Consider the following 12,899-nt stretch of genomic DNA (forward strand, 5'->3'; position numbering starts at 1 on the left):
ACCCCTAATCCTCAGGTTCAGGAATCTCATCAAGATAAAGACAAGGTCCAAGAGGGACAACAACTCACCTCTAAAGGAAACAGAACTAGATTCCCAGGTAACTCACCAAGAGCAACAAGAGAAGCCAGAGAATAGGATAATACCCTCAGAGTACTGATCTGCTAATTCAGCTTAGTATTATTTGCCAAGCAAAACTTTCAATGTGGATAAAATGAAGACATGCAATAAAGCAATTTCTAGAGGATTTACTTTAGAAGGAGGAAAAAAAATGATTCCAGAATAAAAAACAGAAAGGCAAAAAGGAATGCTGAGCAACAGAACCAAACAACATACAAGTTAAAACACACACATACACTAATATCTAATTTTTGAAACTGAAAAATATACTAGCCAAAAGTAGATATTAAGACAAAAGCATTTAACCTTTTATTCCTAAAGAAGAAAAAGGAAATACTAAACTTTACACCAAAAAACTGAATGTTAAACTTTAAATATTATATAAAAATGAATGTTATATTTCCTAAGAACCATTCAAAGCAGAAAAATTACAAGGGCAGCCTGGGTGGCTCAGCAGTTTAGCACCACCTTCAGCCCAGGATGTGATCCTGAGCTGAGACCCGGAATCAAGTCCCACATCAGGTTCCCTGCATGGAGCCTGCTTTTCCCTCTGCCTCTGCCTCTCTCTATGTCTCTCATGAATAAATAAATAAAATCTTAAAAAAAAAAGAAAAAAAAGCTTGTGATTTTAGGAATTGACAGCAAACTAGAGATAAGTGAGAATTTTCTGAAGCCAATAAAAGTTTTCTATTTAAAAAATAAAAAAAAAAAAACCTCAGCAAACGTCATGCTCCTTGTTTTACCACTGGTATAGGAATCTTGAAAATTGGGGTCAAACCCCTGCATTTAGATGCCACTTATGAACTATCACTTTAGATAAATGGTTTCACCTCTAGAATTTTCAGTGTTCCTATCTGTAAATTGGGGGTAATGACACATTCCTTACAGGGCTGTTGGAATGATTAAACAACTCATGTGAAAACATGTAGCACAGTGTATGGCACAGAACAGGTAACAAATGTCAGCTTAATCTCAACCAGGTGTAGTATCTTGGGCCCTTTCTAGACAAAACAAATCATATAAAATTAGCATTTAAAATCAAGAACTTAGCTTTGGTGGAATTAATTTAAATTGTTTTGGTATTGTAATTTCATTTTCTCATGTTGATTCTATCCTTATTTCAGTTTAGTTTTCAAGGGAAGAATTGGTAAATTTAGTTGAATCATTCTTTTGGTTATAGCCTTTCAAGCCATTGGTCTATATGCTGGCAGGTGTTTATATATATTTAAATTTGTAACTAAACTCACAATCTTGCTTTAGGCTATCTAATACACAGAAGTAACACGTTGCTCCTATCTCTGGAGGAGAAAAGCAAAGCAATGTTACAGGTCCAGTGTATTGGTTACCTTTGTAAGAAGAGCCCCAACCTACTGGCATGAGCAGAAGTCAAACTGCAATGGAACCAAGCAGCAACTAGATACTATTTTTTCTGCAAGTTTAGTAGTAAAGGGAAAGGGAAAGGGAGAGGAAAATAATTTCAAATTTATAAGACCAGTGATTCTCAAATCATGTGTCTCAGACCACATGCATCAAAATCACCTTGGCTAAAAAAACACAACAGGCAGATTTCAGGGCTCTCTACTAGGCCTCAGGCCTAAGGACGATGGGACCAAAGATCTTACACATCACTGAGATTTTTAAGCATTATTAACTTCTGAAAACCACTGTCCTGGACTTATACATACACAATTTACTACTCTTACTATCTTTGCAAAACAGGTGGGGAGTTTTACTTTGAGGAGTCACTGATGCATAACAAAGAAAAAGTAGAGTCACAAACTCAATTGGGTGAGATCTTTGAAAGTAAAAAATTTCCACTTAATCACTTCTTTTTTTAAAAGATTTTATTTATTTATTCATGACACACACAGAGGCAGAGATACAGGCAGAGGGAGAAGCGGGCTCCATGCAGGGAGCCCAACTTGGGACTCGATCCTCGATCTCCAGGATCACACCCCGGGCTTCAGGCGGCGCTTAACCACTGCGCCACTGGGGCTGCCCTACTTAATCACTTCTAAAACTTCTAAAACAAGAACTGGGACAGAATATATTCAGTTCGAATGAAAAATATTTCAATTCCAACAGTATGGACACTAGTAAAAGATCTATAAATATAAGCATAGTCAGACAAAGAGGTCAGATGAAATATAAAATTTTCACCTTACTATTCCTTTCAGTAGAAGAAAAATTTCACTCAGACTTGAAGAAAAAAGAAAATGCCTTATTTTTATATATGCAAAAATCATGGAGACATCATATAATGGCATGCAAAATTTTCAATAATTCATAAAATAAAAAATGTGACTTCAAAGAAATGTCCAGCTTCTCACTTTAAGCTACTTCTAGACAACCAAAGGTCAAACATACCAGTTCACTCTCTGTTGACTCTGGTGCAAAGCTTTAAGAAACATGAAAAGCTTTTACCTTTTATCACAGCTATTGATATTCTATATCCAAATGTCTAATTTTGTCTCCAAATGTCAAATTTTAATTTTTAAATTTTCTTATAAAATCTTTACAGGTACAGAATCAATCAATGCAAAGAACTTCAAAGTTCAGAGCTATGGGCCATAGCCTTTCATTTGTAAAGCATGAATGACAATACCCTCCACTTAACAGGATAACTGTACTGTGCAAATTAAATGAGATAAAGCTAACAAAATCACCAAGCACAGTGTTCACAATGTACAACATCAACTTTAATTTCAATCCTTATCTCTTTTTCCCTGCAACCCTAGCACCCAAAATTTCTGCCCTAGTATTCAATGAGCAATGTTATCTCTGCTCTAAAAAGTCAAGGCTAAGGAGCACCTGGGTGGCTCAGTTAGCTAAGCATCTGCCTTCGGCTCAGGTCCTGATCTCAGGGTCCTGGGATTGAGCCCTGCGACAGTCTTCTTGCTCAGTGGGAAGTCTGCTTCTCCCTCCCTCAGCTTCTGTATGCCTACAACACTGTCGCTCTCTCTCTCAAATAAATAAAATCTTAAGAAAAAAAAAAGACTAAATTTTCTAGGTTCAAAACATTCAAAAAGTAATTGTGATAACTGAGTGACCATACCCTACACCAAGATACATCTCTAAATATATGGCACTTTAACCCTAATCTATTAAACTTCTCAAAAATCTTAAGCTGAACGTAGTCCGGTTAAAAAAAATCACAACCATAATTTGCAAAACATGAAATAGGCAATCCTAAGGTTAATAATTTAAAAAGAAATACTGGGACACCTGGGTGGCTCAGAGGTTGAGTGTCTGCCTTTAGCTCAGGTAGTGATCCTGGGGTCCTGGGATCCAGTCCCGCATCAGGCTCCCTGCAGGGAGCCTGCTTCTCCCTCTGCCTATGTCTCTGCCTCTGTCTCTCTCATGAATAAATAGTCTATTTAAAAATAAATGAATGAATGAAAGAAAGAAAGAAAGGGAAAGAGAGAGAGAGAGAGAGAAGAAAGAAAGAAAGAAAGAAAGAGAAAAAGAAAGAAAAAGAAAGAAAGAAAGAAAGAAAGAAAGAAAGAAAGAAAGAAAGAAAAAAAGAAAGAAAAAAAGAAAGAAAAAAAGAAAGAAAGAGAAAAACCTTAAACTATATAAAGTTAAAAATCTCTGCATATAAAAATTGCCATAGTGGCACCTGAGTGGCTCAGCCAGTTGAATATTCAGATCTTGATCTCAGGGTTGTGAGTTCAAGCCCCATGTAGGCTCCACACTGGCCATGGAGCATACTTAAGAAAAAAAAAAAAGAAAAGGAAGTAGAAAGAAAAGGCAAAACTATTTTACATAGGAATTATTAAAATAATTTATCTTTATACTAATAATTTTTCTTTCAATGCTAAGTTAACTTTTTAAGTATATAAAAAAGTATGCAGTAAGAATAGTATTTCGGGATGCCGAGGTGGCTCAGTGGTTGAGTGCCTGCCTTCAGCGCAGGGCATGATTCTGGAGTCCCGGGATCGAGTCCCACATCGGGCTCCCTGCATGGAGCCTGCTTCTCCCTCTGCCTCTCTCTCTGTGTGTTTCTCATGGATTAATAAAATCTTAAAAAAAAAAAAAAAAAAAAAGAACAGTATTTCAATGATATATTAAGTAATTTCTTTTAAGAAAAAGTAAAAATGACAACAGTGTAGCATACTTTGCAAAATTAGTACCTCATAGAAATCTTCCAGTAGTAAGAAAGATTCGTTTCCTAACGGGCAATTTATTTCTAGTTAATGAATGACTACAAAAAATAGTTCGTAAGTAAGGAAAACTGATCTGGGAAATTACTTCCAAAAAAATGCTTTAGTTTGACAGTGAAGTAGGTTTTTTATTTCAATTATTATTTGATCTAGTAAGGAAAATAAATTATTTAATACAAATTTTGAATATCACATTTTTAATAAACAGTGAATATATAGCAGGATACATTTTTAAGTATTTAAGAATAGTACATAAAGAAATACTGTTTTTCCTTAAAAAACAAACAAAAAACTGCAGGTTTAAAGTCAAAACCTCCTAAAATGAGTCATTTACCATTAAAAGAAGCTGTAAAATGCCCCTGAAGTTAAAAACGTATCATGACTCTTCTACAAAGTTCAAAACCACTTTGCTAAAGAGGCAGAAAACTGAACTGTATTTACCTCTTCAAACGGTACCATTTACTTTTGATTCTTCCACCTTGTCCAGAGTTTTATTACAGTAACCTCCTAACATACTGGCCCTGGCTCAAATCCATCCTCATAGCTCATCTGATTAACTTTCTCAAAGGACAATTATGGTCATTTCACATCTTTGAGCTAAAAGCACGAATTCCATACAGATTTAAATATAAAACTATAAGATCCCTATAGCGTGGCTTGAACTACCTGTCATTTTACACTAACGTTTCAACTCTGATACTCCAGTTAATGGTATCAACTAATCTGTTTCTCAAAATCCACACGTCTCTGCCTCTCCTCATGCATCTCAACCAGCTAAAATCTACTTATCCACCTAAGTATCAAAAAAGATCACCCCCAATAACTCCAATTCAATATGAATTCTTTGTTTTGAACTGCTACAGCACATTTTGGCCCTTTCTCATAACCTACATATTGTATTAAAATTATTGTGGATGTCAATCATCCACCAGAAGTTTGCTGAGGACTAGGAAAGCTTTATTTGTGTATATATTCTCCAAAATACCTGGTATCTTACTTAGGGCATTTAATATTTAATTAGCTCATTAACTAGCAAATATATAATTAAGTATTTAATTAACAACTTAATTAACTAACACATGATCAAGATTTAAAGCCATCAAGTTCTACACAATAAAAAACATAGCCCACTTCACGTTACCCACCTCAAGTACAGTTAATTTAATAGTCTTTTTCTTCCAGGATCACTCTCTAGATTTTAAAGGCCTTATATATTACCTCTCAATTAATAAAAGTATTATGATAAAAACTGGAATTCTAATATTAAATCAGCAGGTCTGGACACTAAACAATAAATCTTTAGTTACCTTTAGTTATATTTGACATAATTTTGATTATTTCCTTACTAGCATTTCCATAAGCCCAGTCATTAAACAGATTTCAATTTTTCTTTTTTGGGCAGTGGGGGAAATCACAGATTCTTTTGGATACCTAATGATTCTCGTAATTTTAATATAATTTTGTGGTTTATAGACTCTTATAACTAAAGCTCAACTTTAAACCCAAATATCTGCCTTATATAAAGAATTCTGGGATGTTAGACAACTTTATATATGCTATAAAGACTTTATTACAGCCAGGAAGGGAAAATGATGGACAAATGATTAATAAAAATCAGCAAAAATGGCCAGAAATTACAAAATATTATGCAGTAGATGTATCATCTGATAATTGAGTTAGAACACCGAAAGAAGCTTGACAACAAGTCTTAAGAGATATCTCTGTGGAGAAACTCAAAGTTCACAAATATATTTTCCCTGAGGGGGAAACAGATATACCAATGAGACAGTCAATACTCCTGCTCTGACCAGTCACAGATACAAGGCAAAATTTAGAGAAGTGAACATGCACTAAAGTAGTATGGCCAGTGGAGAAAGCCAGTCAAGAAACAGAAGCCAGGGACTAGAAGGAAATGACCACAGAAGTTACTACACAAGATGTATCACACTAGGACACTGTTAATATTTTACTGTGCATATGCATTTCAAACACTGGCAGTAGAAATTCATGATAAATGATACTCATACTATCAAGCACATGATTGTATTTCATTTTTAAGGGGAAAAAGCTGGTGTAGTGGTTGAACAGCGCTCAAACACATGATGTTGGGTTCACTCCTGTACTCTCCCTACAATGCTACTACACTTTCCAGTAGTAATGCAAGCATGCTCACAAAAAGTGTTCTCTGTTAAGTAAAGGAACACAGAATCAGCATGGCCCAGCCACAAATAACCAGGAAAATACCAACTCCTTACGCAAAAACTGGTCTAACAGCATTATTCATGTTCCCAAAAGTCGCTCGACCCAGCAGTTCTCTGAAACAGTTTTCAGCCAGCACAGCGGGATTCTCTTCTTTGTCAGTTGCAGAAGGGGAAGGAGGAGGACCTGTACGACTGGGGGGAAAAGGGAAATGAAGAAAGCTGCATGCAAGAACTCTAGCACCAGTTCTAACAGCTAAAAGAACAGACTTGACTCAAGAAATGTTAACATGTTTTCCTTTTCTCCCAAAATACTTAAGAATAAGAAACACAGTCTAACCTTTTGTTTATAAAAATGATAAAGCAATCATTATTATCAGTATTCTTTTGGTTAGTTCTAATTGCCTAAGAAAAAGCATCCAGGATCTCTAAAGAATAACAGATGTTCAGCTATAATTTGTTTCACACACTTGCAACTTTTAGTATTAATTCAAACAGCATTTGGATGCTCAATAACAAGCAGCAAGTATAAATTTATTCTAAAAGAAATAAAACCTTACATGTATAAGACTATGTGGTCTACTAAGCCTAGAAATGAATAATTTTTTCAGAAAGGGCACTTATTTAAACTCATTCAAGTTTACGAGACCACTATTTATACAATACTAAAGACAAAACTTGCTTATCCTGGCAAGCAAACACAAATACACATATACAAAAGTAGCACACCCTCAATCCTAATATCTTTATCCAATACCTGTCAACCTCTTCTATCTTCTGCATGTTAAACAAGAGGGATGGAACTATTTTATCCATATGCTGGGGTTCCCAAATGGTAGCCCGGAGTTCATCATTAACTGTTTTGCGAACCACTCCTTGAATACCTCTGATTCCAGCAATTCGGATTCTATAAAAAAGAAAAAAAGTAAGTCATAAGAAAGGTTAAACAAGTCTGCCTGTTTAGCTAAGAGAATGGATGCCAAATAAATATTGTTATTTCAAGTCAACAAAATGAAAATAACAGAATAAATCTAAGGAATTAAAATCGCAAAAATCTAAGACAGAGATATGGCAGTTCCAAAAGAGATTTACTTTGTTTTTGTTTTTTAATTTTTAATGTAATCACTACCCACCCCCCCAGCTGATGCAGGGCTCAACCTCAAGACCCCAAGATCAAGAACTGTATGCTATACCGACTAAGTCCCAAGATTTACTTTGAATACCATCTTTCAAAAATCAGCATTTAAAAGTTTAAAGGGGCCATAAAATATAATAATATCAAGTCTATTATTATTTTTCAATAAAAAAGAGTTTAATCGAGGACTCAGGGCAAGATGGCTGAAGAGCAGGGTCTCCAAGTCACTTGTCCTCAACAAATTACCTAGAAAACCATCCAATCATCCTGAAAATCTACGAATTCGGCCTGAGATTTAAAGAGAGACCAGCCGGAACGCTACAGTGAGGAGAGTTCGCGCTTCTATCAAGGTAGGAAGACGGGGAAAAAGAAATAAAGACACAAAAGGCCTCCAAGGGGGAGGGGCCCTGCGAGGAGCCGGGCTGAGGCCGGGGCGAGTGTCCCCAGGACAGGAGAGCCCCGTCCCGGAGGAGCAGGAGCTGCACCGACCTTCCCGGGGGAAAGGCCTCCCGGGGAATTGGAGCAGGATCCCCAGAAAGGCGGGGATGCCCTCGGGCTCCCGGGGACAGTAGCAGAGGAACTGCGCCCCGGAGATGCCCCGAGCTCCCTAAGGGCTGCAGCGCTCGGCGGGACCCGGAGCAGCTCGGAGGGGCTCGGGCGGCGGCTCCGCGGAGGGGGCTGCGGGGCTCCGGGAACAGCTCAGCGGCGGCGGCTCGGGCGGAGGAAGAAGCTCCGCGGAGGGGGCGGCGCAGCTCCGGGAACAGCTCGGAGGGGCTCGGGCGGCGGCTCCGCGGAGGGGGCTGCGCGGCTCCGGGAACAGCTCGGAGGGGCTCGGGCGGCGGCTCCGCGGAGGGGGCTGCGCGGCTCCGGGAACAGCTCAGCGGCGGCGGCTCGGGCGGAGGAAGAAGCTCCGCGGAGGGGGCTGCGCGGCTCCGATAACAGCTCGGAGGGGCTCGGGCGGCGGCTCCGCGGAGGGGGCTGCGGGGCGGGAGCGCGAATCCAACAGCCCCGGCCACTGGGGCTTCCTCCCGGGGCCTCACGGGGTGAACAACCCCCACTGAGCCCTGCACCAGGCAGGGGCAGAGCAGCTCCCCCAAGTGCTAACACCTGAGAATCAGCACAGCAGGCCCCTCCCCCAGAAGACCAGCGACACGGACCAGTTCCAAGGGAAGTCAAGGGACTTAAAGTACACAGAATCAGAAGATACTCCCCCGTGTTTTTTTGTTTGTTTGTTTTTTGTTTTTTGTTTTTTTGTTTTTGTTTTGTTTTGTGTTTTTTTCTTTCTTTCTTCTTGATTTCTGATTGCTTCCCCCACCCCACCCTTTTTTTTTTCTCCTTTCTTTCTCTTTCTCTTTTTCTTCTTTTTCCCCTTTTTTTTCTTTTCTCTTTTTTCTTTTTCTCTTTTCTTTCCTTCTCTCTCTTTTTCTCCTTTTCCCAATACAACTTGTTTTTGGCCACTCTGCACTGAGCAAAATGACTAGAAGGAAAACCTCACCTCAAAAAAAAGAATGAGAAACAGCCCTCTCTCCCACAGAGTTACAAAATCTGGATTACAATTCAATGTCAGAAAGCCAATTCAGAAGCACTATTATACAGCTACTGGTGGCTCTAGAAAAAACCATAAAGGACTCAAGAGACTTCATGACTGCAGAATTTAGATCCAATCAGGCAGAAATTAAAAATCAATTAAATGAGATACAATCCAAGCTAGAAGTCCTAACGACGAGGCTTAACGAGGTGGAAGAACGAGTGAGTGACATAGAAGACAAGTTGATGGCAAAGAGGGAAACTGAGGAAAAAAGAGACAGGCAATTAAAAGACCATGAGGATAGATTAAGGGAAATAAATGACAGCCTGAGGAAGAAAAACCTACGTTTAATTGGGGTTCCCGAGTGCGCCGAAAGGGACAGAGGGCCAGAATATGTATTTGAACAAATCCTAGCTGAAAACTTTCCGAATCTGGGAAGGGAAACAGGCATTCAGATCCAGGAAATAGAGAGATCCCCCCCTAAAATCAACAAAACCAGATCAACACCTCGACATTTAATAGTGAAGCTTGCAAATTCCAAAGATAAGGAGAAGATCCTTAAAGCAGCAAGAGAAAAAAAGTCCCTGACTTTTATGGGGAGGAATATTAGGGTAACAGCAGACCTCTCCACAGAGACCTGGCAGGCCAGAAAGGGCTGGCAGGATATATTCAGGGTCCTAAATGAGAAGAACATGCAACCAAGAATACTTTATCCAGCAAGGCTCTCATTCAAAATGGAAGGAGAGATAAAGAGCTTCCAAGACAGGCAGGAACTGAAAGAATATGTAACCTCCAAACCAGCTCTGCAAGAAATTTTAAGGGGGACTCTTAAAACTCCCCTTTAAGAAGAAGTTCAGTGGAACAATCCACAAAAACAAGGACTGAATAGATATGATGACACTAAACTCATATCTATCAATAGTAACTCTGAACGTGAACGGGCTTAATGACCCCATCAAAAGGCGCAGGGTTTCAGACTGGATAAAAAAGCAGGACCCATCTATTTGCTGTCTACAAGAGACTCATTTTAGACAGAAGGACACCTACAGCCTGAAAATAAAAGGTTGGAGAACCATTTACCATTCAAATGGTCCTCAAAAGAAAGCAGGGGTAGCCATCCTTATATCAGATAAATTAAAATTTACCCTGAAGACTATAGTGAGAGATGAAGAGGGACACTATCTCATACTCAAAGGATCTATCCAACAAGAGGACTTAACAATCCTCAATATATATGCCCCGAATGTGGGAGCTGCCAAATATTTAAACCAATTAATAACCAAACTCAAGAAATACTTTGATAATAATACACTTATACTTGGTGACTTCAATCTAGCTCTTTCTATACTAGATAGGTCTTCTAAGCACAACATATCCAAAGAAACGAGAGCTTTAAATGATACACTGGACCAGATGGATTTCACAGATATCTACAGAACTTTACATCCAAACTCAACTGAATACACATTCTTCTCAAGTGCACATGGAACTTTCTCCAGAATAGACCACATACTGGGTCACAAATCGGGTCTGAACCGATACCAAAAGATCGGGATAGTCCCCTGTATATTCTCAGACCATAATGCCTTGAAATTAGAACTTAATCACAACAAGAAGTTTGGAAGGACCACAAACACGTGGAGGTTAAGGACCATCCTGCTAAAAGATGAAAAGGTCAACCAGGAAATTAAGGAAGAATTGAGAAGATTCATGGAAACTAATGAGAATGAAGATACAACCGTTCAAAATCTTTGGGACACAGCAAAAGCAGTCCTGAGGGGGAAATACATCGCAATACAAGCATCCATTCAAAAACTGGAAAGAACTCAAATTCAAAAGCTCACCTTACACATAAAGGAACTAGAGAAAAAGCAACAAATGGACCCCACCCCCAGCAGAAGAAGACAGTTAATTAAAATTCGAGCAGAACTAAATGATATCGAGACCAAAAGAACTGTGGAACAGATCAACAGAACCAGGAGTTGGTTCTTTGAAAGAATTAATAAGATAGATAAACCATTAGCGAACCTTATTAAAAAGAAGAGAGAGAAGACTCAAATTAATAAAAATCATGAATGAGAAAGGAGAGATCACTACCAACACCAAGGAAATACAAAAGATTCTAAAAACATATTATGAACAGCTGTATGCCAATAAATTAGGAAATCTAGAAGAAATGGATGCATTCCTGGAAAGCCACAAACTACCAAAACTGGAGCAGGAAGAAATAGAAAACCTGAACAGGCCAATAACCAGGGAGGAAATTGAAGCAGTCATCAAAAACCTCCCGAGACACAAGAGTCCAGGGCCAGATGGCTTCCCAGGGGAATTCTATCAAACGTTTAAAGAAGAAATCATACCTATTCTACTAAAGCTGTTTGGAAAGATAGAAAGAGATGGAGTACTTCCAAATTCGTTCTATGAGGCCAGCATCACCTTAATTCTGAAACCAGACAAAGACCCCACCAAAAAGGAGAATTACAGACCAATATCCCTGATGAACATGGATGCAAAAATTCTCAACAAGATACTAGCCAATAGGATCCAACAACACATTAAGAAAATTATTCACCATGACCAAGTAGGATTTATCCCCGGGACGCAAGGCTGGTTCAACACTCGTAAAACAATCAATGTGATTCATCATATCAGCAAGAGAAAAACCAAGAACCATATGATCCTCTCATTGGATGCAGAGAAAGCATTTGACAAAATACAGCATCCATTCCTGATCAAAACCCTTCAGAGTGTTGGGATAGAGGGAACTTTCCTCGACATCTTAAAAGCCATTTACGAAAAGCCCACAGCAAATATCATTCTCAATGGGGAAGCACTGGGAGCCTTTCCCCTAAGATCAGGAACAAGACAGGGATGTCCACTCTCACCACTGCTGTTCAACATAGTTCTGGAAGTCCTCGCCTCAGCAATCAGACAACAAAAAGACATTAAAGGCATTCAAATTGGCAAAGAAGAAGTCAAACTCTCCCTCTTCGCCGATGACATGATACTCTACATAGAAAACCCAAAAGCCTCCACCCCAAGATTGCTAGAACTCATACAGCAATTTGGTAGCGTGGCAGGATACAAAATCAATGCCCAGAAATCAATGGCATTTCTATACACTAACAATGAGACTGAAGAAAGAGAAATTAAGGAGTCAATCCCATTTATAATTGCACCCAAAAGCATAAGATACCTAGGAATAAACCTAACCAAAGAGGTGAAGGATCTATACCCTAAAAACTATAGAACACTTCTGAAAGAAATTGAGGAAGACACAAAGAGATGGAAAAATATTCCATGCTCATGGATTGGCAGAATTAATATTGTGAAAATGTCAATGTTACCCAGGGCAATATACACGTTTAATGCAATCCCTATCAAAATACCATGGACTTTCTTCAGAGAGTTAGAACAAATTATTTTAAGATTTGTGTGGAATCAGAAAAGACCCCGAATAGCCAGGGGAACTTTAAAAAAGAAAACCATAGCTGGGGGCATCACAATGCCAGATTTCAGGTTGTACTACAAAGCTGTGGTCATCAAGACAGTGTGGTACTGGCACAAAAACAGACACATAGATCAATGGAACAGAATAGAGAACCCAGAAGTGGACCCTGAAATATATGGTCATCTAATATTCGATAAAGGAGGAAAGACTATCCATTGGAAGAAAGACGGTCTCTTCAATAAATGGTGCTGGGAAAATTGGACATCCACATGCAGAAGAATGAAACTAGACCACTCTCTTTCACCAT

General features: G+C 38.8%; 1 protein-coding gene across 2 annotated transcripts in view; it reads right to left on the bottom strand.

The window, feature by feature from the left end:
- The window catches only part of EFR3A (EFR3 homolog A), a 111,917-nt gene that overhangs the window by 48,537 nt on the left and 50,481 nt on the right, over window positions 1–12,899 (bottom strand). For both annotated transcript variants that reach the window (XM_072733905.1, XM_072733906.1), the window contains exons 6-7: window positions 7,236–7,385; window positions 6,536–6,673 (exon numbers count right to left, since the gene is read on the bottom strand). In XM_072733905.1, coding sequence (XP_072590006.1) covers window positions 6,536–6,673; window positions 7,236–7,385 — 288 coding nt within the window. The remainder of the gene's footprint in view (window positions 1–6,535; window positions 6,674–7,235; window positions 7,386–12,899) is intronic.

The sequence above is a fragment of the Vulpes vulpes genome, chromosome 13, assembly GCF_048418805.1.
Source record: "Vulpes vulpes isolate BD-2025 chromosome 13, VulVul3, whole genome shotgun sequence".
NCBI lineage: Eukaryota > Metazoa > Chordata > Mammalia > Carnivora > Canidae > Vulpes > Vulpes vulpes.